General features: G+C 47.9%; 1 protein-coding gene and 1 long non-coding RNA gene across 2 annotated transcripts; one reads left to right on the plus strand and one right to left on the minus strand.

Moving 5' to 3' along the window:
• Positions 1–7,514: 7,514 nt before the first annotated feature.
• On the minus strand, positions 7,515–17,561 carry Pck2 (phosphoenolpyruvate carboxykinase 2, mitochondrial). Its single transcript, XM_040740625.1, has 10 exons — positions 17,335–17,561; positions 15,208–15,453; positions 14,237–14,421; positions 13,948–14,151; positions 13,396–13,583; positions 12,909–13,071; positions 12,525–12,743; positions 10,342–10,479; positions 10,040–10,135; positions 7,515–9,880 (listed from the first exon to the last, which is right to left on the minus strand). Exons 1-10 carry the CDS (start codon positions 17,361–17,363, stop codon positions 9,426–9,428), a joined length of 1,923 nt encoding a protein of 640 aa, XP_040596559.1. The 5' UTR covers positions 17,364–17,561; the 3' UTR covers positions 7,515–9,425.
• Positions 16,746–25,618, plus strand: LOC121137838. Its single transcript, XR_005875111.1, has 3 exons — positions 16,746–17,066; positions 20,102–20,170; positions 25,548–25,618. It is a non-coding gene; the product is annotated as an uncharacterized LOC121137838 (long non-coding RNA).
• The last annotated feature ends 1,841 nt before the right edge of the window (positions 25,619–27,459 follow it).

Here is a 27,459-nt window from a genome sequence, read left to right on the forward strand (position 1 = left end):
GCCGCCTCCCGCGGGTTTAGGAATAACAAGGTCGGGTCCAAGGCCGAGCCCTGCCGCGTCTGGATGGTTCCCCAGGCTCAGGGCCTTGGCCCAGAGCCAGGCACTGCGAGGACACCTCAGCTCCCTGGCCGAGCATGTGGCAGGGCCCGTGGGTGTCCCCCTGCCTCTAGGCAGGCCCACCCACACCGCGGTGGTTGAACTGCCCACGGTGGCTAGCGTCTCTGCGCCTGCTTTCCCATTCTGCTGCCCCTGCCTTAAAATTCTTAACGTTGAACAAGCGTCCAGCATTTTGTTTTTTTTTTTTTTTTTACTGGTTTCCATAAGTTGATGTGGACAGTATTTCTAACACTTAGAGCTTTCGGGATTCCGAGGTATCTATCTGAAAAGTCTGTAATTTTAAAAAGTATTTTCCCTTCCTTATTACTCCTTAAATTCTTCCAAATTACGTAAATAGTTTTTAACTGATTACTTGAGATTATTTTCACAGGCGTAATTTCCCCCCACTCGGAACCTCTCCCACTCATTGATGTGCTCTCATAGTCTCTTTTTTTTCTTTCTGTGGCTTTGCAGCCTGTCCTGGCACTCATGCTATAGACCAGGCTGGCCTCGAGCTCCCAGAGAGTCGCCTGTCTCTGTCTATCTCTGCTGGGGTCAAAGGCAGGCTCACGTCACCTCTCAGCAGTATTTCTACACTTGATTTTAGCTAAAAGCGATTTAGCAGTATTTCGATTTTAGGAACTGACCAGTGATTTTTACCTTTTTTTTTTTTTTTTTTCGAGACAGGGTTTCTCTGTATTGTTTTGGAGGCTGTCCTGGAACTCGCTCTGTAGACCAGGCTGCCCTCAAACTCACAGAGATCCACCTGCCTCTGCCTTCTGAGTGCTGGGGAGTGCTGGGATTAAAGGCCTGTGCTACCACCAATGCCCGGCTGATATTTACCTTTTTTTTTTGTTGTTGTTGTTGTTGTTGCTTTAACACAGACTTCCCAACGATTGTCTTTTTACTAACTTGGTTAATTTTTTTTTTCTGCTAACCAGATGTGCCTGTAAGTGCCTTTCTACCCGTGTACCTTTCTAGAACGTCTTATCTGAGAGATGCTGTATCTTTACCGGTGCTAGCTGGCAAAGAGCCCAGAACTTTAACCTAGTGGTACTGTCAGTAGTCCAGCTCAAACCTGCATAATGTCTGCTTAACGGTTACTGATAATAGCAGAACACTGAAAATAAAGAAATCCAGTATACAACAAGAGATTGGTTAAATAAATTGTGGTCAGCATTGTACAGATGGGAAAATACCAGGTAGCCACTGAAATGAATTTTGTAATGGGTGGGGAATATGCCTGTGGGAGAGTGCTTGCCTGACATTCGATCTACACTGGGATCAATCTCCAGCACACAACACAAACAAAACCAGCGCTGCTACAGTTCTTCGTAAAGTATAAAAATAACCAAGTTTAGGCCGGTGAGATGTTCAGCTTGTCAGATAAAGGGGTTGTTACTAAGACATATGTCTTGAGTTCAGTCCCTGGACTCACATACAGGAGAGAGAATGGACTCCCACATGTTGACCTCTGAACTCCACATGTGTACTTCCCTACTCACCTAGACCTACCCAATTAAATGCGTGTTTAAAAAAATCCAAGCTCATTATGTGATTAAATGAAAATGGACAGGATCTTGTACATAACAAAAGTGTAACATGAACAAAACATGATCAATACAGTTACAATACCTAATGTCCAGAAAAGAGGCCTGTAACATGTACTTCCTTACTGCCTTTCTGTGTGCATGTGTGGTGTGTCTGTGTGTTCAGGTGCTTTCCATGGGTGTGCACATGTGCACCAGTTGGTGTAGAGGCCTGAAATGGATGTTTGGTATCTTTTTCAATAAAATGTCCAACTTACTTTAGGACATCTTTCATTGATTCTTTTGACAATTTCATACATGCATGCAATGTATCTTGATGACACTTACTCCAGATGTTCCCCCTTCTACTTTCATGTCTTAAAGTTTGTTTTACGACTTATTTTTTTGAGACAGAAACTCTCACCGAACCTGGAGCTAGCTGATTGGCTATGCTGGCTAGCCAGCAAGCCACAGACTCGTCTGTCGTTAGCTCTACGGTTTCAGACATGTGACATGAGCATTGCTGTTTTTTTTTTTTTTTTTTTTTTTTAGGAGGGTGCTGGGGAATCTGAATTCCGGTGCCCCTGAGTTGCACTATGACTAGGTCTAAGCAAAATTAGCTGTTAAAAAGAGGAGGAAGTCACTACTAAGTTATTGCATTACAATTTTACTGTTAATAAAGTACACTGTTTATGCTTGAGTTATATATCAATGACTAATTTTTGTATTGCATCCAGAATGCTGGCTTTGTTACTGAATAATTTGTTTATGTTGTATTTTTGTTCTAAAATCCAATCCAAAATTCAGAAAAGATAGCCCATGTCAATGAGAGAAAAATGAGAAATAATAAATATTATCTACCTGGGGGGGGGGAAGAAGAGGAGAAAGACCATCGATGAACAATTATATATGTGGCCGGGGTGGTTGCACCCCACAAAAAGGTCATTTTGCCATGCTCTTGGCCTTTCAAAGCTTGATGAGTTTAAGTACTTTCTTAAAGTACTTCTACTTTCCCAGCTATACTGAGCCACTTTAGTATAGAGAGGTTCTTTTTTCAGTTACAATAAATCCGATAATTACTAAGTAAATATCAGTTGATTAACTTCCTGCTCCACCAGGTTTGGCCCCCTTCTATTTTTGTCCTTGAGCAGCTCCACTAGAGGGCGACCGGGTCTGTGGAGGAAAGGACAGCGAGTTTTCATTCTGGGATGGTCACACAATGACTCCCTGGTTTCCTTCAACAGGAGCATCTCCCGGTGCTCGAGATGGGTTCAGTCTTCTGAAGTGACTGGTGCCCACACAACTGTCTACATACATTTTCCGTGAGAGATGGAAGGGGAGAAATGTGCTAATTTATTAGACAGTAATTGGATATGGTGTGATAGTCTAACACTCTCATGTCTTAAGTTTTTGCTTTTGTTGTTGTTTTGAGACAGCATCTTATGTAGCTTAGGCTGATCTGGAACTCACCAGGTAGCTGAGGATAATCCTGAAGTTGATCTCCCTGCCTCTCACGTGTGGGTTCTGGGAACTGCAAGTGTGTACCACCATGCCCAGTTTTATATAGAACTGGGATTGAAGCTCAGGCGCCATTCATGCTAGGACTACCAATTGGGTTACATCCACCGTCATTGTGGGTCCTTAAGAGCTAGGTTTGGGTAAGGACTGGATAGATGCTCAGTGGTTAAGAGCCCCCTGACTGTTTTGTTGTTGTTGTTGTTGTTTAGAGGATTCAGCTTTTATCCCAGCACCCACATGGATGGCAGCTCACAAATATCTGTAACTCCAGCTCTGATGCTGATGTGCACAGATATACATGCAGGCTGTCCAGACACACACACACACACACACACACACACACACACACACACACACACACAGAGAGAGACAGAGACAGAGACAGAGAGAGAGAGTGTGTGTTTGTATGTGTTGTTTTACAGAAGTAAAACCTATAACTATTTTAGTGTGTGTTTGAACACAGGGCTGTGCACATGCTAGGCAACTATTCTGCAACTGAACTACATCTCTAGTTCTCTGTTTTTCCTTTGAGACAAGGTTTCATTGAGGATGGCCCCAGGGTGGCCCTGAACTTGCATACTTGGTCCCTATTTGGGCCGGTTTAGAAGGTGTGGCCTTGTTGGAGGAGGCCAGTCAGTTGGTACTGCCTCTGAGATTTCAAAAATTTGAGGTTTCAAAGTCCATGCTGGCCCCACTTTCCAATCTCTGCTTCCTGCTTAAGATGTGAGCTCTCAGCATCCACTCCAGCTACCGTACCTCCATCATGGGCTCCTTTTTTTTAAAAAAAAATTATTTTGTTTTTTCTTTTTTCTTTTTGGTTTTTCGAGACAGGGTTTCTCTGCATTGTTTTTGGAACCTGTCCTGGAACTCGCTTGGTAGACCAGGCTGGTCTCGAACTCACTGAGATCTGCCTGCCTCTGCCTCCCCAGTGCTGGAATTAAAGGCGTGCACCACCAACGCCTGGCTTAATTATTTTGTTTTTTCATGATGGTCTTCTTATGTATCCCTGACTGTCCTGGAGTTCCATCTGTCTGTACACCATGCTGGCATTAAATTTAGGGATCTGCCTACCTCTGTCTCCTGATCCCTGGGATTAGAGGAGTGTACCCCTGCCCCCACCTCTGCAGCCACCACTGTCAGGCTAAAATTTATGCATTTAATTTTATGCCTGAGTATTTTGCCTGCATATATGTATACACACCATGTACGTGCTTTATGTCCACGGAGATTACATGAACACTAGGATTTCTGGGAATGGAGTTATGGATGATTGGAAACCACCATGGGGGTGCTGGGACTTGAATCTAGGTCCTTTGCTAGAGCAGCAAGTACACTTACTCTCTGAGCCATCTCTCCAGCACCCCCACCATGGACTCTTATCCTTCAGGAACCAGAGGCCCAGATAAATTCTTCCATAGGTTGCCTTGTCACAGGTTGTCAGTGTTTTATCACAGCAGTAGAAATGTGTAACCAATACAGGTGTTTTATCTTTCTTATCACTGGAAAAGTCTAGAAAGTATGACAGATCCCTGAACACACAATGCACAGATTATGTTTTCTATTTTTACAAGTTTTATTGTTATTATTATTACTATTATCATTTTGCTTTTGGTTTTTCAAGACAGCATTTCTCTGTGAAACAATCCTGGCTGTCCTGGAAACTCACTCTGTAGACCAGGGTGGCCTTGAACTCACGGAGATTCGCGTGTCTCTGCTTCCTGAGTGCTGGCATTGAAGGGGTGCGCCACCACTGCCTGGCTGTTCCAGGCTTTATACATGTGCACCTGTGCATGCCTGTGTGATGTGCGAATGTGGAGACGAGGGTTGGTTCTCTTCCACTGTGCCCTTAAGGACTGGACTCAGGTCACCAGGCTTGGCAGCAGGCATCTTACACACTGAGCGATCTAGCTAGCCCTGTTGTCTGTTTTTTTGAGACCAGTCAAAGCTGGTGTGCTGGCTGGTGCCTGTAGTCCCAGCAACTAGGAGTTTGAGACCAGCCTGGGCACCATGTCAGGGTTATATTGTTGGACTGGCTTCAAACTCTCTTTGTCCTTGTCTGAGGCTGCAGGTAGGTGCCACCATGTTTGGCAGCTTGTAGCTTTATAATACTGCTTCCAACCGAAAGACTCCAGTTTCTTAGGAGGCTGGTTGACTCCAGGTTGGGGGCATAAAATATAATATACAATCCATGTCAGCAGAGAAACAGGCAGGAGCTGTCAGAATTCTGTTAAAATGACTCAGCCAAGTTGAGCATTAGTAAATACAATTTATTAAATGCAATGGTTAAGTTTAGAAGTTCATTGTGTGTGCTGTTTTGACTAATCGGCTATCCTTTTGAAAGGCCATAGGCTGGGAAATGTAACCTAGCTGGTAGAGCATTTGCCTAGCACACAGACTTTGGGTGCCATTTCCAGCTCTGTGTCATCCTGGCTTGGTGGTTTGGACTCGTCTCTGGAGAGAGGAGGCAGGAGGACCAGCAATTCAAGGTCATTCTTGGCTACATAGAAAGGTCAAGGCCATCTTGGGATATGTGAGAGCCAGTTTCAGAAAACAAGCAAACAAAAAACTCAAAAACAAAGGTAATAGGAGACTAAATCATTTTAAATAAAGGAATCATTGAATAAAGGAAAATAAGTAAGTTCTGCTGTTCATATAAACTATGCCACAAGGCAAGGAAATAGAAGATCGAGAGATGCGTTCCCTTATAAAGTGTATTCTAGCTCTTTTCAAATTTACCTATTGTATTGTACAGTGTTCTGTCCACACGTATCACTGCAGGCCAGAAGAGGGTACCAGACCTCATTACAGATGGTTGTGAGCTGGGAATTGAACGCAGGACCTCTGGAAGAGCAGCCAGTGTTCTTAACCTCTGAGCCATCTCTCCAGCCCATATTCCAGCTCTTAAAACAGAGCCTGAGTGTGTTTGCTTCACAGTTCCTAGTACATCAACTAATCCAGCCACTGAATATCCATGTCTAGATTCTCCCAAAGGCTAAATTGAAAAAAAAAAAGGAGTACCGAGAAATCTGTGAATTGATAGATTTGACTACATATGAAAAACATATAAAGCTGGGCATGGTGGAACATGCCCATAGTTCCAGCACTTGGAATTAAGGGCAGAGAGATGGTTTGAGATCAGCCTGGGCCACAGAGCAAAAAAAAAAAAAAAAAAAAAAAAAAAAGAAAGAAAGAAAGAAAGAAAGAAAGAAAGAAAAAGTCCAGTCTAAGCTATGTAGGGTTACCCTGTTTTGAGAAACAAAGCAAAACAATGATTGAAGATGTTGCTATGCGTAGAACACTTGCTTAGCGTGCACACAAGGCCCTGGGTTCAATCCCAAACATCGTAGAGTTTACAAACTGGCTAGGGAAGGCTGAGTCACAGTATATAAGTGTCCATATTTGGGTGCGAAAACTACGAATATGCAAGGAAATGATTGCTTTCATTATAATTCTATCTGTGGCAAGAGGGAAGGGCTATGCTAGAGATAGGGGTGTTTTGGTATCTACAAAAGTTCTATTTCCTCTGGGTAGCATTTTTCAAGGGTGGTTATAATAGTTTGTTAAATTCCACCTGTGTTTTCTGTGAGACGTGTTGACTGGACATGGTGGCGCACACCTGTAATTCCAGTACTTAGCGTTGGGATGAGAGGATGGAGAACTCCGATGCAGGCAGGGCGGTGCAGTGAGACCTACCTTCCAAACCAAACCCTGGAACAGAACAGTCAGCCGTAGGCCACTTGCCTAACCTCCCTAAGGCCCTGGATTCAATGCTCAGTACTGCAAATAAGGCAAAACCGAAAAGAAGAAAGGGAGGGAACCAAAACTAAAACCAAGGCTGGGCATGGCAGCTCAGACGGAAGGAGCAGGAATTCACTGCAAGCTCCTGTAACAAGTTTGACACCAATCTGGGCTATAGGGAACCTTGTGTAAAACTAACATGCAAAACAAATTCCAAACAAAACAGTATAACCCAAAGCAAGCAAGCAAACCCCAAACTCAAAATGTGTTGATCATGTTCCATTTATCTGACACAAGATACATTTTTTTTTTTTTTTGCAAAAATCTTGTTTAAAGCTAAGACCTCGGTCCAGAGAAGGCATCTAGAGCTCCAGTTCCCTCTTTCCTGGAGGCCCGGGTTCGGAATCTATTTTCTCCTAACTGTTCTTTTCACTGCTTCTTTTCCTCCTACATGCAGCCAGCTCAACAATGCAGGCTTGAAGGGCCAGCTCCAATCATTGCAGAGTGGAGAAGCGCTGACAGCTAGTGTCCTGTTGCTGCTCATTAGGTGCTTTACTCCACTGACCCAGTATGCCAGCATTGTAAGGCAGAGGCACATTGTCGTTCTATAGATAAAGGGACAGAGTCACTGTGTGCAGACAGCATTTTTTACTCCTTGCTATTTGTGAAGATAAGGATCTGTTTACAGATATTTAGAAATCATGCCATTTCTTTTGACGCAAGATTGTGCATGCTTATGAGGCATCATGTGATGTTTATATGCATGTGTACAATGTGCAATGTTCCAATTAGGGTGAACTGTCCCGCAAACATCACTCCTTTGTGGTAAAACCAGAAACACTCAAAGTCCTTCAGCTCTTCTTTTTTTTGTACCACTAGGACAGGGCCCCTCCCCCACCTGTCCTGTCCTGGAATTTGCTCTGTAGACCTGGCTGGCCTCAGAGTCTTTTGAGTGCTGGGATTAAAGGCCCGTGCCACCACACCTGGCGCTTCAGCTCTTCTGTGGTATTATCCTTAGCTACCTCACAGTGCAGCAGAGCATCAGACCTTACTTCTGCTATAACTTAGGGCCTGATCAACCTCTTCCCCCAGCTGTATTTTTATGTGTGGTGTTCTCCATTCTGTGTCCTATTGCGTGGGCCACCCTGACCTTTAGTAAACCTTTCTTCCTTTACTAGTTTTCCAGCATTTTCTGGGGGAACACACAGCATTTCCTCATCCAGTTATTTCTTCTGAGGGATTTTCCAGGAATTCCATTTCGTCTGAAGGTTTTCCTCATATTTTATTTGAGCTTCATGTCTTTTGATCAAATCTTCTTCCCCTCTCCTGTTTTCCCCAGACCATTTCCAACATGTTCCCCTCTGAATGTCAAGTCTTTTTTTAATAGCCGCCTGCTGCCCATGTGGACAAAGTTGTGGGTCATTCACTAGATAATCTCTGGTTTGTGATTTTCTTTCTTTGTAGACAGGGCCACTATATATACACTTCTCTTGCCTTGGTGATAGGATAGGGTCCTTCAAGTGCTAGGATTTTTTTTTTTTTTTTTGGTTTTTTGAGACAGGGTTTCTCTGTATTGTTTTGGAGGCTGTCCTGTAACTAGATCTGTAGACCAGGCTGGCCTTGAACTCACAGAAATCCGCCTGCCTCTGCCTCCCGAGTGCTGGGATTAAAGGTGTGCGCCACCAACGCCCGGCAAGTGCTAGGATTTTAAGATGTGCCATTATGCTCAATCCAGCTCTGGATTTTGGGCTGTGAACTGGGACTTTCACAGCGTGCTTACAACAGTGCCTAGCTTACAGATGGTGCTCTAGAAGTGCTGTTGTCTGGCTGGCCTTGGTGGCACGCTTGCCAATACAGAGAGAGGAGGATCAGGAGTGCAGGGTAGCTCTAACTTCACAGGGAGTTTGAAGCCAGCCTGGGCTTCACAAGACCTTGTCCTAAGTTAGAGACAAAAAAATATGGCTCCTGGTTCAAGTCAGGCGGGAGGAAACCAGCACAAGGACCAATCACGGAGCTGCATCACCGGAGAATGAAGCTTGTGCGCGTCTGTGTGGAACAAAGAACCCTAACCTAGACACTGAGCAGTCTGCTGTGCACCCCCCCTTTTGAAGACTGATGTTTACTCTGGAGCCCAGCTAGCCTGGCACTTGCTATGTTGAGCAGGCATGCTGGTTTACAGTTCCCGAGGTCGGTGACCAGGCATGCTGGTTTCACACTTCCCGAGGTCGGGCTGCCTCTAGATTAAAGGCAAGCATCACCTACCAGGCTACGTTCTTCACACGAACAACGCCTTCTTCTAAAAGTGCTTACTGTGCGAGTCAGAGACCGCTATTAGAAGGAAGCCCATGAAGACAAATGAGAAGTGAAAACGACACAGATGTATCGAATAAATGTGAGTCTCTTATCAGACAGCACCGGAGGAGGTCTGTGGCCTGGCCTCCCAACACTTGCACATTTTAATATCAAGCTGTTCATGTTTTCTATGAGCCTGGGAGTCGCTACCCAGATGGGGGTGCCATGTTCTTGCCAACCTAGAGCCTCAGGTCACATTCTTCGCACACGCCCCTCCAGGGCCTCGAGCTCAGCCAGCACCTCCTTGGGCAGATCCTGGTTGACTTGCTCTGTCAGGTAGTTCCTAATATCGCGAACCTCCTGTTCCCAGAAGTCTTTGGGGATGGAGAACAGCTGACTGGTGTCTATTGCTCTGAGGCCACTGAGGTCCAGGGCTCCTTCCTTTGGTACTAGCCCAATGGGAGTCTCTTGGGCACTGTCTTCTCCCTCTAATCGTCTGCAGACCCAGTCTAGCACACGAGCATTCTCCCCAAAACCTGGCCACAGGAAGCGGCCTGCTTCATCTCGCCGGAACCAGTTGACGTGGAAGATACGAGGCAGCCGGGCTCCTTTGTGTCCCTCCATGCTCAGCCAGTGTTGGAGGTAGTGTCCAAAGTTATAGCCAAAAAAAGGCCGCATGGCAAAGGGATCATGCATAATGATCTTTCCTAGGATATAAAGGAGGGTAGAGATGGGAAGGGGACCCTGTGTCCAGCTGGCAGAGGTTGGGTAAAAGTCCCAGGTCTGAAGCGTCTTCAGGGAAAGTGAGGACAAGGGATAGGAGAAAGGGAGTCAAAGGGGGAGCAGGGACAGAGATGTAAACTCACCTTTGTGTTCAGCAGCGGCGGTGGACTCGGAGCGCATGGAGCTACCCACAAACACCCCATGACGCCAGTTGAAGGCCTCATACACCAGAGGTACTCCTAGAACGACACCGAACAGGCCTATAGACAACCCTTTGCTTCCATTTCCAGACCCCACGGCTCCTGCAAACTTTGCATTCACCATGGGAGAAGGGGCTAGGCCGCAGCATGGGGAAGTGAGGGGCTCTGGGAGCATTAAGCACAGGCAGGTTGCACTGTGGCTGCAGAGCTGGACGACAAAGGCACAGAGCCCAAATGCACTTTACCTTTGGGTCTGCGGCCTCCAAAGATGATGGCATCAATAGGGACACCCTCTGGGGCTTCCCAGGCGGGGTCCATGATGGGACACTGGCGAGCCGGGACACAAAAGCGTGAATTTGGATGTGCACAGGGTTCCTTGTCACCTGGATAGGAAATGCAAATACCATCACTTCCAAGATAACCTCCACTGGCAACACAGGCACACATGAGCACGCACAGTGATACATTTTTTCTTTTAGTTTTTCTTCTTTTCATGATGTTGAGGCTTATTCTGGGGTCTTATACATGCTAGACAAGTCCTCGTCCACTTTGGTTTCTTTTGGTTTCACCAGCTGCTTATAAACTTGTGTGTTAAGGAAGAAAGGAGAGGGGACCCAGGGAGTCCCATAGCGATCAGGCTGTTTATCCACTGATACTGCTACACAACAGTGGGGGACCCAGGGATGATACTGCTACACAACAGTAGGGGAGGATCCGGGGAATCCCATAGCGATCAGGCTATTTATCCATTGATACTGCTACATAACAGTGGGGGAGGACCTGGGACTTGACTGGGCACTTCAGATACTTGGCATTGACCAGGACTTACGGAAACAGTCAGATATTGGCATGCATAATAATTTTATTCCCTGAAACCTTATTTACAGGATTATTATTTCTCAAACTAATTTACTAAGCCTAAAGCAAAACCTAAGAATGTCGGGTCAGTATTTCAAACAATTGGCTCTTCAGTAACAAACCAGGGAAGACAATCTCCTGAGCTACCAAAATGCAGACAGGACTTGCTTTTATTACACATATTTACTTGTTTATCGTGATGGGGGTTAGGGGTTGCCATGGCATGCATGCGGGAGTCAGAGGACAACTTGCTCAGTCTGCTTCCTCCACGAGGGTCCTGGGGATCTAACTCAGGTATCAGCCTTAGTGGTAAGCACTGTGACGTGCCGAGCCATCATGCCAGACCGGTCACTGATTTTAAACTAATAGAACTTTGGTTATTTCTCTGGGCCTGCCCAGACCCTGACAGAGTTGTACATTAGGGCATGAAGTCCATCAGGGAACCAAGTCAGTAAGTAGCACACGTGCGAGCACCACTGGGGAGACGGAACAGTGCCTTCTCCACTGGAAGATGACGATCAGACTGGAAGTGGGGGGTGAGCGAGCCATGGGTCAGCAAGTCTGTCCCTGCCACCTCCCAGCCTAGGGCCCTGGTGCGGGGTATTTATGGTTCTGAGAACTGAAGATGGACATGGGACTCTAGTTATATCAGTGAACTCAGGGTTGATGAAAGGGTTGGGAGACTAGCCTGTAGGGAAGATTATCATCTTTGGATTTCCCAGTTGGGTGGGGACACTGGGAGACCTAATGATGTAGTCAGAGAGAAGAAAGGCTAATCAAAAGGACTGCTAGGCCATCTGGAGAACTCAGGCCTTCGGTGACCACAAGCCCTTCCCGTGCTGTGCTCTTTCCCTGTAACTGCAGCAGGCAGTAGAAGCTGAGTGCTGAGAGTTCAAGGCTTGGGGAGGGATGGGTCTCTAAGGCACCCTGGTAATGTCAGGGTCAGGAAATCAGCCTCCAGGAAAGTGTGAAGCGCAGAAGGGTTACAGTGGAGCAAGGCGTGGGCAGGGCAGGGTAACTTCAGACACTGACGTAAGCAAGGGAACACAGGAGCCAAGTGGCAAAAGAGACAGGCTTCCTTCTTTCCAAGCAGGTCAAATGTTAGCAGCCCAGTTCCTTCTGTAGCAGTTTTCCAAGTAGTTCGTCCCTCAACCCCAGCTTAAATTTGCTATTGACAAGTGCTATGTATTTGACAGTGTTAAACTCCTTTTATATAAATTATTTAATCCTTCCATAATCGTAACAGGTGTGTACTATGACAAACCCCATTCAACTGGTTGGGAAAACTTAAGGGAAGTTAAGTAATTGCTCAGATCCCCAAACAATGATTAATGGATCAGGGACATGAACATTAAAGTCACTAAGGCTGGAGACTGGCTGCTTTTGCTTCAATTCCCAACACCTACATGGTGGCTCACACCTTCTACAATTCCAGTTCCAGGGGAGCTGATGCCCTGTTCACAGCATGCATTTGATGCACAGAGACACATTTGTAGGCAAAACACACATCTACATAAAAAAAAAAGTTCTGAGCCTCGAGGCCTCTGTCACAACTTCCTCACCCACATACCAGGTTTCCAGGGCTTCCCGAGCCAGGAGGTTACAGTGACACCAGGTGGAAGAGGCTGGTCAATGCCTTCCCAGTACACACCGCCATCACTGGTCTCCGCCACATTGGTGAAAAGAGTGTTGCTCTGGATTGTGGCCATGGCATTGGGGTTGGTGGTAGCAGAGGTGCCAGGGGCCACCCCGAAGAAGCCATTCTCAGGGTTGATGGCCCGGAGTTGACCTGCCAGACGTGAAAGATAGGAAAAGCTGAGCTGTGAGGCTGAGGGGGTCCTCTGTCCCTTTTTAGGACCCTAGATCTGATAAAGAGGAAAGGCTTTGTTTCTGGGGTTGCTAGGCTAACTGAGGAAGGGACCAGGTTGGTTGTTTAGGAAAAAAGGCCCCTCACCTTCGCCGTCAAACCTCATCCAGGCGATGTCATCCCCTACACACTCTACTTTCCAGCCCGGCAATGCAGGCTGCATCATAGCCAGATTGGTTTTGCCACAGGCGCTGGGGAAAGCAGCTGCCACATAGCGCTTTTTCCCTGCAGGGTTGGTGATCCCCAAAATCTGTGTTGGATAAAGGGAACAGAATGAAGTCACCAAAAGTCAGGGCATAGTCTGCATAGATAAGGACAGCTAATGGGTAATGGGGCAGGAAGGAACAGGAATGGACACTAATGTTTATCCACTAAGCAGGTGTCCCGCCCTGCCAGCACGGCAAGGGTAGCAGTGTTCAGCAGCCTGGGGCTAAGACTTAGGCTTTCAGGCTCACCTTCGTGGCACCTGGCAGGTAGGAGGCAAGGCTGAGGCAGATTGCCAAGGCTTCCCTCTCCCCTCCCCACAGCTGCCCTGCCCCCTCCCCACAGCTGCCCAGCTCCTCCAGGCCCTCACCAGCATGTGCTCGGCCAGCCAGCCCTCATCCCTGGCCAGGCGAGAGGCGATGCGCAGGGCAAAGCATTTCTTGCCCAGCAGGGAGTTACCACCATAGCCGCTGCCGAAGGAGACGATCTCCCGCTGGTCTGGCACATGGCCAATCAGGGTTTTTTCCGGATTGCAAGGCCACTGGCTCACAGGATCTCCTGGAGACAATGGGGTCATAGTGCAGCTGGCGGTGGCATCAGAAACCCGGGTGTCAGGGACTGGAGGGACCAAGGATTGACCCCAGAGACACTTGGACGCACTGGCAGTGCTGGGGGGGGGTAGCTAATTTCCTCCCCCTTTTTAGTACCTGTCAGCTTTTGTGCCTCTATCAGACATGGAGACCGATGTCTGAATCTTGTGTAAACTGTTCTCCAAACAGTGTTACTCCAGTCCAGAATGCTTCCCAGGGCCTTGGGGAGTAATCGTTCATACCCACAATTTCTTTGTGGGTGGTAAGATTTGGGGTTCCCTCTGAGTCCAGGAAGGACTCAGTGTCCTACTCTAGACAGGATAGGAACTCACCATGCCCAGTCAGGGGCTGGCCCACTGAGTGCAGACATTTGATGAAGTCACCGTCTCCCAGGGCCTGAAGTACAGGTGTTCCTAGGCGGGTCATAATACGCATGCTTGCCACCACATAGGCTGAGTCAGTGAGTTGCACTCCAATGCGGGACAGTGGGGAGCCCACAGGACCCATGCTGAATGGAAGCACGTACATGGTGCGGCCTGTGGAGGAAGGTGTCCCTTGGATGAGGGATTCCAAACCCACTCCTATCTTCAGTGCCCTGTTTCTGTGTCCCTGACTTGTTACCCTGCATGCATCCTGGAAATCTCTCGTCCACAGCTCGCTGGAAGTCATCTGGGGACATCCAGTTGCCCAGCTGCCCACGGGCCCCACCAGCGAGGAGGGGCACTGTGTCCCGCTGTGAAGGAGTTACAATCACCGTCTTGCTTTCTACCCGTGCCACATCCTTGGGGTCTGTGCGAGCCAGCCAGCTGGGGGAGAGAGGATTGCCAGGAAATGGTGTCTAGTAGATTTTACTTACCTTCAGACTCATTTTTTTTTCTTTTTGGTTATGTTTTTTTCTTTTTTTAAAAAATTATTTATTTATTACATATACGCCAGATTGAATTGTAGATAGTTGTCAGCCACCATGTGGTTGCTGGGAATTGAACTCAAGACCTCTGGAAGAGCAGTCAGTGCTCTTAACCTCTGAGCCATCTCTCCAGCCCCCTTGGTTATGTTTTTTTTTCAAGACAGGATCTCACCATGCAGTTCTAGCTGTCCTGGAACTCACTAGGTAGACCAGGCTGGCCTGGAACTCACAGAGATCTACTTGCCTCTGCCTCTAAGTGCTGGGATTAGACGCATGCACCACTAAGCCTGACCAGACTAATTTTTAAGTCCAACTTTGACTCCAGGTCTGTTTGCCTTATGTTTTCTTATCCAATTGCATTTTAGTCCCTTTAGGCTTTGTGTCACTAAGAGGTGGTTTCTGCAAGGCCCAGCTTTGGAGCCTCTACCCCTGGCAAATGTTTCATTAAGTGAGAGTGGGGCAGTAGGTCCCTCCCCACCCCCCAAAAAGTAAGAGCTCCAATCTGTAAATTCATATCTTTTTCATTTAATGTGAAACATTCACTTCCTAGTCCATTTCCCCTCAAGCTCCCATTCCAGTTCATTCCACTGGTATTGTCTAGAAACATCTTTGTCTTGGTGAACCCAAAGAGACCTCAGTCTAAGCAGTAGCCTTTATTTGGAGGGTTGCTAGTTTCGAGGCTTACCAGTTCTTATACTTGGGGAGCTTCCGGATAAGACCCTGCTGTTCCAGCAGGGCCAGTGTGGCAGCGTTCTCTGCCTCAGTCCCGTCACAAATGTGGACGCCCTCTGGTCGGCACAGACGGGCACTGCGCTCCACAAAGTCCCGGACTCCAGCTGGCAGCTGGCCCAGATCTCCACTGAGCACACGCAGGGTCTGGATGCTGCGGCATGGTGACCAGCACGAGGGCCGCAGCCCATGCCAGCTCACCCTGAAAGAGGCAAAACAGAGAGGCAGCCATGCAGTGGCTGTCATGGGAGACAGCTACTGGGGAGGGAGAACAGGAAGCTTGAGCCTCAGGAAAGAACTACAGCATATCCAGTTGCCGGCAGTAAGACCAGGTTACGGTCAGTACACGGAAGGAGTTCAGACGACCTGACTTGTAGCCTTTCTGGGGTATGTGTCTTCTGGTGAGGGACAGAGGTCAGAGGTCAGATACGCATACAAGCACATGTCTGGCTGGAGAAGTGTGCATGCTGATACTGCACGTGTAGCCCATGCCCTGTTTTACTATGTCGGCTGCAGGGTTAGAAAAAAGCTGGTACTCTATGGCCCAAGAGTCAAGGAACTGCCCAGATGAGAGAAAGCTTCATAAGGCTATTTTAAAGAACCTCACCAATGTTCTTTCACAGTTTTATGTTAAAGTGACAGTTATTTTTATCTTTTCCTCATGTAACTTGTGAGATGGCAGAGCCCCTTTCCAATGCCTGGGTTTTAGATTAGGGTTCTTGCATGAAGACAACTGGTGTTGGGCGCTCAGGTAGTGCATTTATTCACCTGGGTCAACAATGGTTGGTTAGTTAAGTATTTTTTTTAACTAAGTGAAAGGCTGGTTAAGAAGAACGAATGTCACCGGCCAGGGGTCCATGTCTAGATTCTCAGAAGGGCAGGGTCTCTGTATTGTTTGCCCTATTATGCTCCTGGAAGATAGTAGCGTCTGCTGTGATTGGTCTGGACCCAAGACAGTAAAGGCCAAGAGAGGTAGTTACCCTTCTCATGTGCAAGGCCTCACCTGCCAGAAACCCAGAGCAGCCCAAGATGGCTTGAGTCCCTGGCCGCCTTAGTAGCAGGGGTTGGTGGTCAGAACACAAGAGCACAGGAAAGTCAGATCACAGGCTACATGCCTGCGAAAGGAGAATGGAGTTCTTGGATGTGGGGTTTGGGCCTGGCTGGCCTGTTTTCAAGAAGACAAGAAAGGCGGCATGCTTAGTGTGGCCCTAGGGGGCTGGGGCACAGCAAAGCAGGGCTCTGTCCAGGAACGTTTCCCCGAGAAATTAATTTTAAAGCCACAGTCTTGATGGCTTCTCTCCCTTGGAATCTACGAAGCAATGCTTCTCCCAGCCCAACCCCCGTCCTCCTGCATGCCTCTAGGAGGGACCGGCTCACTGGCCCTCCTAGACCACGCACATGGACTGATCAAGTAAAATCTGCGAGGAGAGATAAGGGTTTCGACTCAGTGTCAAAGACCATGGAGGAGGGGACACACAGAGGAGTGAGGGGAGCCAGCCAGGACAAGCTTGGGACTTAGGACCCGCTAGGGGAAGAAGCCAGACAAGTTAAAAAGAAGGCAATCTGCCTGGCTTCTCCCATCTTGCTTCTCTCCCTCCCTCCCTTCCTCCTCAGTCCCCAGGTCCCAGAGGCTTCACTGGGCTTCACGCCAGGTTCCATTCTCGGGAGGCAGCGAGTGATGTTTACCTTCTACCTTCTTTAGGAAGCTTTGAGCTTGGGCTCCCAAAGGCTCAAGCCCTTTGGCCTCTGGGCCTTATGGCTCCTCACAGCACAGAGGGGTGGACTGGGAGCCCCAGTCTGAAAGAATTACATCTGGTAAGTAAACGATTTGCAGAGACAGGGCTCGGGAAGGTAAAGAGATTCAGAGTGGCAGATAGAAGACAGCACAAGCCGGCAGGGAGGGGTAGGAGAGCACAGAGGCTGGGAGAGCTTGCGCGGCTGGAGGTGGGGGGCGGGGGGCGCACCACCATGAGACCCAGAATGGTAAACAGCCGCCCTGCCAGTCTCTTCCTAGGATGGGAAACAAGCGGAGGCAGCTCCGATGGTGGAGCACAGAGTGGGCCCCGGGCTATGGGTCACTCACCGCAGGCTCGGGAGGTACATAGCAGCCATGGCACCTGGGCTGGCGCTGCGGGGTGGCCACAGGAACCAGCGCAGTCGGGGGAGACCAGGAAGGCGGGGAGGAAGGAGCGTGGCAAAGCCAAAGGGAGCTGAGGTTGGGCGGGAGGCGCTTAAAAAGGAGGCGGGCAGGCGCCGGGGCGGAACCTAGCTGGTTCTCTCGCCCGCCCGTCTGTGGGCCAGCTCACTGGCCCGGGTTCCAGGCACCAGCTCCGTGAAGCCTCCGCCCCACAGGCATCATACCCTCAAGCCTATTCTCCCCATTGGAGGTTTGACTTCACCTTGGGTACCGCCCACTCCGAGGCTCTGCCCCACGGACCGCCACGCTGCAGGGCTACTGATGTAACTTTGAAGGCTGTTGCTCCTTAGAGATAGCAACCAAGAGACATCGAATGTCAGACACACTAAGAATGAAGAGACCAGGAGCGGGAGCCCAGAATAACCAGATGTTTAAAACCTCAGGGACCGACTTTGCCTTTCCCACGCACTCTTAGCCTTAGGCTTTTCTTTCCAGGGTCCAAATGCTAAGTTCTCCTTAGTCCTTACATAAAAAAACGAAAGCAAACAACTGTTGTCCTTGTCCTGCTTTTTATCAAGGGAGTTTTCTCTAGCACCATGAAATTGGTGGACTCTTTCAGGCCCGGGGACATTTCCTTGGTCCTCTAACCCCCTCCCCCGCAAATCCTAAGGAACATATCAGTCCTCATCTTGGCACCATCATAAAGTCCCTGAGTAATTTTTCAACTTGTCGTCCCAACGTGGTAACACTGGGTTTCTACGATCCAAATGCTGTAGCGCTTCAAAGCCAACACATCTATGGTGAACTTGTGCTCAGAATCCTTTCTGGTAACTGCACGTTGGCTCTCTGGAGAACCACCAGGTCATGTGGGTCTGCCCTTGCTTCTCTCAGGGCCAGTTTGTGTGGCTCACACTCTGACCACAGCCATCAGGATCCTCAGAGATGGGGACATGAGACTCTTGTCTGAGACTTTTTCTGTAAACTTTGGAAATGAGCTCATTTTCTGCTGGATTGCTGAGCTGGGAGAATATAAACTGGGCTCTGTTGGATGTCAGCTTGGTACTGCAAAGCGTGAGCCTGCCTGAGACAGAAGCAGGGAAGAGAGAAAGACCAATAGATTTCCCCTAGCCCCCACAGTGTACAATAAATTTCCCCTAACCTCTCCTCCTCCTCCTCTCCTCCTCTCCTCCTCCTTCTTCTTCATTTATTTATTATATATTTGAGTTTTGCCTGCTTGCTTGTCTGTGTGAGGATGCCAGGTCCCCTGGAACAGTTGTGAGCTGTCATGTGGGTGCTGGTAATTGAACCCAAGTCCTGTGGAAGAGCAGTCAGTGATCTTGACTGCTGAATCATCTCTCTAGCCCCCCTAAAGGCTTCTTAAGCTCCCACTTATTCTGGGGGTCTGGGATGGAAACTGTGAGGGGAGATGCTCAGTATGCAGGGGACTGAGTTGGGGCAGGGTCTCCTTAGCAGCTGAGGGTTTCTCTCTTCCTATCCTGTTCTTTCTGGGGGAGGTGGTCCAGGATTTCTTACTCCTTGGAAGCCATGTGGACCATGAGGTTCACCACTTTATTGCTGTAGCCAAATTCTTTATCATACCTGGACAGGAGTTTGACAAAGTGGTTGTTGAGAACAATGCTGGTCCCACTATCAAACATAGAATGGATGTTGCTGTTAAAGTCTCAGGGAACAGCCTTGTCCTCAGGATGAGGCCAGGATGCCCTTTAGGGGGCCCTCCAATGCCTACTTCATCACCCTCTCTCTATCTCTCCCCCCTCTCTCATCTACCTATCTATCTATTTATTTTTGAGACAGGGTCTCTCTGTGTAGCCCCAGCTGACCTGGAACTCACTATGTAGATCAGGCTGGCCTGGAACTCACAGAGATCCCCCTGCCTCTGCCTCCCAAGTGCTGGGATTAAAGGTGTGCACCACCACTTGGCCACCACCTTCTTGGTATCTCCCAAATGGCAGTTTTCTCCAGGCAACAGGTCAGACTCAGGACACCAGGGGAGTATGAACACAGAGGGCATGTTAGTGAGCTTCCCGTTCAGCTCTGGGATGGTCTTTGTCCGTAGCATTGGCAGCACCAGAAATGCAGGAATGATGTTTTGGGCAGCCTCATGGCCATTACATCACAGTTTCCTGGGGGATGGGAGGGTCACCCAAGGTCTTCTGGGTGACAATGATAGCATAGACTGTGGTCATAAGTCCCTTGATGATGCTGAACTATTTTCATGGATGACATTGGCTTGGGGATGGAGGTTGCTCAGCAGTGTGTGGTATAGAAGGCATTGCTGACAAAAGAAGGCATTGCTGACAAACTTGAGTTGTTGTATCTTCCATGGTTTACATCCTTCCCAAACAGGGAGGTATCAGCATAAAGGGCAGAGATGATGACCTTTGTGTCTCCATCCTTCAAGAGGACCCCACCCTTCATGATAATGAAGAAACCACAATACACTTGGCATCAATGTCAATCCATTTGATGTTGGCAGGATAACTCTTGGAAGATTAAAGACAAGTTTCCCATTTTCATCCTGGATTGACCATGGGACTTGCCATGGGTCTAATTATACTGGGACATGTAGACCACATAGCTGAGGTCACTGATGTCAACGATATCCACTCTGCTAGAGTTGAAAGCAGTCTTGGTGACTAGGCACCCAGTACAGCCAAGGCCATTCTTTCTAACCTCCACTATCACGTTTCAGGCATTAGGCTGGAGATGTGGCTGTTTCTGGAACTAGGTGGAGCAGAAAGCCTATATTATTGTGACAAGAGTGAGTACATTTGTTCTTTTACTTAAGCTAATTTTAAGAGGATTCTGCCACTTTCAATAAAAATGATCTTGAGCCGGGCGGTGGTGGCACACACCTTTAATCCCAGCACTCGGGAGGCAGAGGCAGGCGGATCTCTGTGAGTTCGAGGCCGGGCTGGACCGACAGCCTCCAAAACAATACAGAGAAACCCTGTCTCATAAAACCAAAAAAATGATCTTGATTCTTTTTTGCCTCCTCAGAGTTTTGTGCTGGAGTGTAGTGGCACAAGGATTGCTGGCCTCTAATGCTGGTCCCCAGTGCTTCCCATTCAGACTTTAGTTTCATGTCACCCTCACCCCATGCCCCACCCCATAGTCCCCGCATGAGAACCCTGTTCATATTCACCTTGCCATCATCACCTTACTGCATTTTAGACTTCAGGGTGTTCACAGTAACATCAGCTTGGTTGACTTTCTGAAGGTCATCACCTTGTTCACAAGTCCTCCAGCTCCCATGGTTCTCTAATCTCAGCAAATGGTACCACATTGCCCCGGAGAGCTCCTGAATCAGCCTACAGTAATTTTTCTAATCTTACATAGCTAATTAGACACCAGGACCTGTAGAATTGTTCTACCCAATTCGCTCTTAAATCTGTGTCTAACACTTTAGCGCAGGGCTTACCTTTCACCTGGCTTTACAAGATAGCTTCCGAAGCACTTCCTGTGCCGTACTTTTCAACACCCCATGTGCCTTCTGCATGTATAGGATCACTTTGGAGAGAGAAGAGAAAGGATTGATATTCATGGTGTAGGTAGACAGTACGTGCAAGTCTCACTCAGTCCACAATAACTGTATCTTGCAGATGTAGACACTGACTGTTAAGTCATTTGCTCAAAGTTGCACATCTGGCTGGCAGAAGAATGGAACCTTGTTCCAGGTCTTTCTGACTCTCATTACCAAGGTTTTTTTCTTCACTGAAATTCCATAATATATTATTTCTTTGGTGTATTGTTTGCTAGACCCTATCTCAAAAAACAAATGGGGGCCCGGCGGTGCTGGCGCACGCCTTTAGTCCCAGCACTGGGGAGGCAGAGGTAGGCAGAGCTCTGTGAGCTCAAGACCAACCTGGTCTACAAGAGCTAGGTCCAGGACAGGCTCCAAAGCTACACAGGGAAACTGTCTTGAAAAACCAACCAACCAACCAACCAACCAACCAACCAACCAACCAGCCAAACAAACAAACAAACAAACAAAAAAATAAAACAAAAAACCTAAATGGACAGGGGAGGGTTGGAGAGATGGCTCAGTGGTTAAGAGTACCCACTGCTCTTCCAAAGGTCCTGAGTTCAGTTCTTAACACCTACACGGCAGCTCACAACTGCCTGATTCCTTTTTCTGGTGAGCAGGTGTTCATGCAGACAAAGTATCAATATACATAAAATACATCAATAAATACAGTTAAAAAAAACAAATGAGGAGAAAAGAAGACTTCTAGGAGCCGGGTTGGTGGTGCACACCTTTAATCCCAGCACTCGGGAGGCAGAGGCAGGAGGATCTCTGTGAGTTCAAGGCCAGCCTGGTGTACAGAGTGAGTTCCAGGACAGCCTCCAAAACAATACAGAGAAACCCTGTCTCGAAATCCTCCCCCCCACAAAAAAAAGAAGACTTCTAAGAGTCTTAGACTAGGCCTAGGCTTCAAATCCTAATCTGGAGTTATCCCCTCCCCTCCCTTCTTGCTTGTCAAATCTGCTTTGTAGAGAGAAAAATTTAAATAAACCGAGTCTCGATTTCATATGTTCCCCACCAGTGTTCTCCCACGAAAATCACTTTGAGAATGATGATTGGGAGAAAGAATGACTTTTTTAATTCTTGGGACAGTTTCTCACTATATAGCCCTGGCTGGCCCAGGTTTGCTGTGTAGAACAGGCTAGCCTTGTCTCCAGTGTGCTGGGATTAAAAGTAGTTAGCGCCGCACTCAGCAAGTCCCGCATTTCTTCAATTTCTTTCCCACCATTTCCTTACCAGCTCCAGGAACACAGCAAGGGTGCGCTTTGGATTTTCTTGTATTGCTGTTGCTTGTTCCACTCTTTTTCAGCCTGCTCCCTCATCCTCAGCCTGCTCCTCCAACCTCAGCTGCTCTTCCAACCTCAGCTGCTCCCCCAACCTCAGCCTGCTCCTCCAACCTCAGCTGCTCCCCCAACCTCAGCTGCTCCTCCAACCTCAACTGCTCCCCCAACCTCAGCTGCTCCTCCAACCTCAACTGCTCCCTCATCCTCAGCCTGCTCCTCCAACTTCAGCTGCTCCCCCAATCTCAGCTGTTCCCCCAACCTCAACTGCTCCCTCATCCTCAGCCTGTTCCCCCAACCTCAGCCTGTTCCCCCAACTTCAGCTGCTCCCCCAACCTCAGCTGCTCCCCCAACCTCAGCTGCTCCCCCAACCTCAGCTGCTCCCCCAACCTCGGCCTCCTCCCCCAACCTCGGCCTCCTCCCCCAACTTCAGCTGCTCCCCTAACCTCAGCTGCTCCCCCAACCTCAGCTGCTCCCCCAACCTCGGCCTCCTCCCCCAACCTCAGCTGCTCCCCCAACCTCGGCCTGTTCCCCCATCTCAGTCTTCTCCCCCAACTTCTGCCTGCTCCACCAGATGGCACTGTGTCCAAACAGTGCCACCAGAAGGCAGGGTGTGACTAGCCTTGTGTGGGGACACCAGACCTTGAGCAGAAACCCACTTCCCCTTCGGCCTGGGAGCAGGCATTTATGTAATGTTTACTAAAAACAATTTAGTGCTTTAAAGCTTGATAGGGCTCAGATAAGGGCTGGCTCACTGAAATACCATGCCTTCCACACCTCCTATGGCTAGATGCCTCTTCCTGCCCCCTGTGGTGTCTCCCCCCCCCCCATTCTGGGGCCGGAGATTAAACCACCAGCCAGGAGGGTGAGAAGTGGAAAGAATGGTATGTAAATGGATGGCAAAAGTCCTTAAAAAGGGAAGCTCCTTTTTCTTAGAGAGACTTCTCCTGAGATTTCTTCTGAGAGCTCTCTCCTAAGCTGACTTGGGAAGATAAAGTTTTCTTAAAGCAACCGACCGGTCTCTGTGTCATCTATCCCGACCACCTCGCTACATTCTCGGATGCAGGCCGCACAGCAGGTGCGACAGCCTTGCCCTGCTCTGTGTTTTCTCTCCTTCTTATGGGCAATCTTGGTTTATCCCTTGAATGTTTCACAGACTGACTAGTGTTGAGAACAGTCCCAATTCGTCTGGGAGAGATACTAACCCCCAAATCCCTGTTGGATACTTGAAAACACAATATTAGCTCTGGGCATGGTGCACATGCCTTTAATCCTCTGGAAATAGAGGCAGGCAGATCTCTGTGAGTTCAAAGCAGGCCTTGTCTATCCAGGACAGCCAGGGCTACACAGAGAAGACCTATCTTGAAAACACAAGTGTGTGTGTGTGTGTGTGTGTGTGTGTGTGTGTGAAAGAGAGAGAGAGAGAAAGACTAGTACTTGTGTGTGTGAGAGAGAGAGACAGAGAGAGACAGAGAGACAGACAGAGAGAGAGAGACAGAGAGACAGAGAGAGAGAGAGAGAGAGAGAGAGAGACTAGGACTCAAGTTCCATGTACATCTCCTTTTTCTTACACACATGCATCTACAATAAAATTTGATTTATAAATAATCATAGTAAGTGACTGATAGTAAAGTAATAAGGGCCTGAGATGACGATAATGTCCCAAGCAAATACGAGGAAGCGAGTTTGGATCCCAGCACCCAGGTAGAAAGCTGGGTTTGGTGGCAGACATCTTTAATCCTAGTACTGAGAGGGAGAGACAGGAAGATCTCAGCTCACTGGCCAGTCAGTCTACCAATTAGGAACTCCAGGGTCAGTGGAGAGTAAGAGAGGCCTCCGCACGTGCACACACATAACATATACATACATAAAGCACATACACACACTGAAATAAATAAGCCAGGCATGTCTTTAATTCTATCACTTGGGAGGCAGAGGCAGGCTGGTCTACATAGTGAGTTCCAGGACAGCCAGAGCTATGTAGAGAGACTCTAGCTCAAGCAAGCAAACAAATAGAATACGAGGATAATTATGACAGCACACTATTGATGGAAGTTGTGAATATACAGTCATTCATTCTTTCTCTCTTCCTCCTTCCTTCTTTTTTTTTTTTGTTTTTGTTTTTGTTTTTTTTACGAGACAGGGTTTCTCTGTATTGTTTCGGAGGCTATCGGTCCAGCCCGGCCTCGAACTCACAGTGCTGGGATTAAAGGCGTGCGCCACCACCGCCCGTCCCTCCTTCCTTTTTGACGCAGGGTCTTTCTATGCATCACCGGATGGCCTGGAGCTCACTATGTAGACAGACTGGTCTCAAGTTTACAGAGATCCGCCTGTCTCTGCCTTCCTAGTGCTGGGATTAAAAGCATATGCCGCTATGCCTGGCTTTATAGTCTATTTCAGAGCCTCGTTGTACCCTTCTTTCTATGATGCAAGATGATACAATGCTCACATGAGACAAAATGTGATACAGGGTTAGGCTACTGTTGATCTGATGATGTGTCAGGAGAATCGTTTGCATCACCATGACTCGCGTGCTTTGTGCCTATTGGTGAGTAAAATAATGGCTAAATGGACACAAGAAATATGACACCAGGACAGCCTGGCTGCCAGCTATGACAGCTCCCAGCTGACTTTTCATGGAAGGTACTGTACAGGGCGAGAAGTTCTGAGATTTTCATCACAGTACTCAGAATGCCATTCATATTAGTTACTTTTCTTATTGCTGCAACAGAAATAGCTGACGCAGCAAGGTGGTGGGGGTGGGGCCAGTTTATTAGCTCAGAGGATTTAGTCCAACATAGCCGACTCTGTTGCTTCTGGGTCCCTAGAGCAGAGACCCCGGTGACAGAAGCATGTGAAAAGGAAGGCTGCTCGCCTCATGGCAGCTAGGAAGCAGAAAGCAAGAAAACAGGCAGGATCAGGTCAAGGTAGATCCCCGAGGACACAGCCTTAGCGACACACTTCTTCCAACGAGGTTCCATCTCCTGCTTTTCACAACCTTCCAATAATGCCGTCAGATTATGATGGATCGGCCAATAGATCAATCCATCCGTCAGATCAGAACCCTCAGAATCAGATAATTTCCCAAAGCCCATCAGCCAGCAAAACCCGAACCCAGGAGGACACTCCATATTCAAATGAGAACGATACAGTATAAAATTTAGCATTTTCTGAGCATGGTTCACACCTGCAATCCGGTACTCAGGAACTGAGGCAGAGGGATTTCCCTAAGTTGGAAGACAGCCTGGGGTACAGAGTGAGATCCTGACTCAAAACCAAATGGGTAAACAACCCAGAAAACTAACTTAGCTTTGGACCATGTTTCTCCACAGGCATTTAAAAATTCCAGGACGGGCTTCAAAACAATACAAACCCTGTCTCAAAAAGAACCAAAAAAAAAAAAAAAAAAAAAAAAAGAAAAGAAAAGAAAAGAAAAGAAATAGGGCAGTGAGATTGGCTAAAAAGCCCCTGCTGTAGCTACTTAAGCACGGTGGCGAAGGGACATTGTTGTACATGCTAAAACACACTCTGTGGCCAAAGGACTGTGTTGGAGATGCAGTGGCCCTTGCTGGGGCAGTGCGTCTAATGACTGGTCCTTATGAGGACACAGAAGCTTATCATCGCTGCTCCTCAACTCCTAAGGATCATATTGATTGCAACTGCAACAAAGTTAAACTTCTCCTCTCTGGCCCTTTCCCTCATTTCCCAATAAACCACATACATCCAAGTGGGGGCAGGCAGGTTCGAAGGCTGCACGCTTATATGCAGAGCCTCTCCCAGTCAGACATGGTGTGGAGGAGAGGTCGAGAAGGTCCTAGCTTAGAGTCTGTGGCTGAAAGCTGCCTCTCTGGGTACCACTGGGCTCTGGTGCAGATACCAGGTTTTCACATCACCAAACTCTGCTCAGATGTGTCTGAGCTCCAGCTCCAACTCTGGGTCCGTTTTGCTGCCCTGCACAAACAAAAGTGCTGAGTAGATCTTTTCATGGACAATGCGATCCTAATGGTGTCACCACGGACAAACGTGTAGGAGCTTCTCACGCTTTTAAAGAAAGCCTAAATCTCATCCATGAAGCGGCCTGCCACACTCCACCTTGTTCCTTCCTGCCACGCTGCTCACCGTCTCTACTCCCCTCTGGTTACGCTGGTCTTCAGTTTTATGATTACGTCTACCTCCTGCCTGCCTCAGAGCTTTACACATGTCCCCCTGCCGCCTGGAGTCCCCACCCTCCTCATGTTTTCCGGTATGATTATTGGACCAGCCCGTCCCTTACTCTGAAGTAGAAGAAGGTAGAGAAGGCCAATTCTGAGGCACTGATTTATGGATTCACTTAAAGCACTGCTTGGGCTGCCTAGTGCCAAGCATGACGATACTTGCTACCTGGAACAGAATGATCATCTGGAAAAACAGCCAAAACAATGAGCCGTTGCCCGTAACAACTGATGAATGCCACCAAGGCTTCTGTAAAAGCTTTCCTGATTGACCACCCCACCTTGTGGTATTAGACTGTAAAATGAGAATACAAACTAGACCTGGTATTGAAGCCTTTCAAGAGTTTTGGTCCACCAGTGACAGATACTCTCTTCTTCTGGTGTTCGAATGCTTATTCCATAAAGATCCCTACCACAACTCCTATTAGATTACATCTTCATGGCACCAGAGAGATGACTCACCAAGTTAAGGGTCATTAAGACTGATAACCTTGGTTTATTTGCTGGGACCTGCAGAATAAGAGAGAACTGATGCCTGTAATTTGTTCTTTTACCTACTCTCTCTTTCTCTAAATAAATAAATAAATAAATAAATAAATAAATAAATATTACATCTTCATGAAACAAGATCTCTTAGTACCCTATTTTATTTTATTTATTTTTATATCTTCATTATTATTATTTTAGAAACAATCTTATTTTATATTTCAATCACCCCATTCCCTCACCCTCCTATCCTCCCATGCCCCTCACTGACCCCCCCAATCCACCCCCACACACTCCCCAAGAATAATGAGGCCTTCCATGGGGGATCATCAAAGTCTGTCACATCATTTGGGGGAGGGCCTAGGCCCTCTTTTGTGTATCTGGGCTGCAATACTGTCCCTCAATAGGGAATGGGCTCCCAAAGTCCATTTGTGCACTAGGGATAAACTGTTAGAGGTCCCCTAGACTGCCCAGACCTCCTAGTTGGCACCCACATTCAGAGGGCTTGGTTCAGTCCACTGCTGGTTCCCCAGCTTTACAATTAGTA

This window comes from Mesocricetus auratus, unplaced genomic scaffold, assembly GCF_017639785.1.
Source record: "Mesocricetus auratus isolate SY011 unplaced genomic scaffold, BCM_Maur_2.0 Super-Scaffold_100707, whole genome shotgun sequence".
Classification (NCBI taxonomy): Eukaryota; Metazoa; Chordata; class Mammalia; order Rodentia; family Cricetidae; genus Mesocricetus; species Mesocricetus auratus.

Coding starts and splice junctions, on each gene's coding strand:
- Pck2 (XM_040740625.1), bottom strand. CDS start 17,363: ATGGCTGCTATGTACCTCCCGAGCCTGCG. Junction 13,584..13,947: donor CCAGCCCCTGACTGGGCATG/GTGAGTTCCTAT, acceptor CATTGTCTCCAG/GAGATCCTGTGAGCCAGTGG. Junction 13,072..13,395: donor GGCTGGCCGAGCACATGCTG/GTGAGGGCCTGG, acceptor TATCCAACACAG/ATTTTGGGGATCACCAACCC.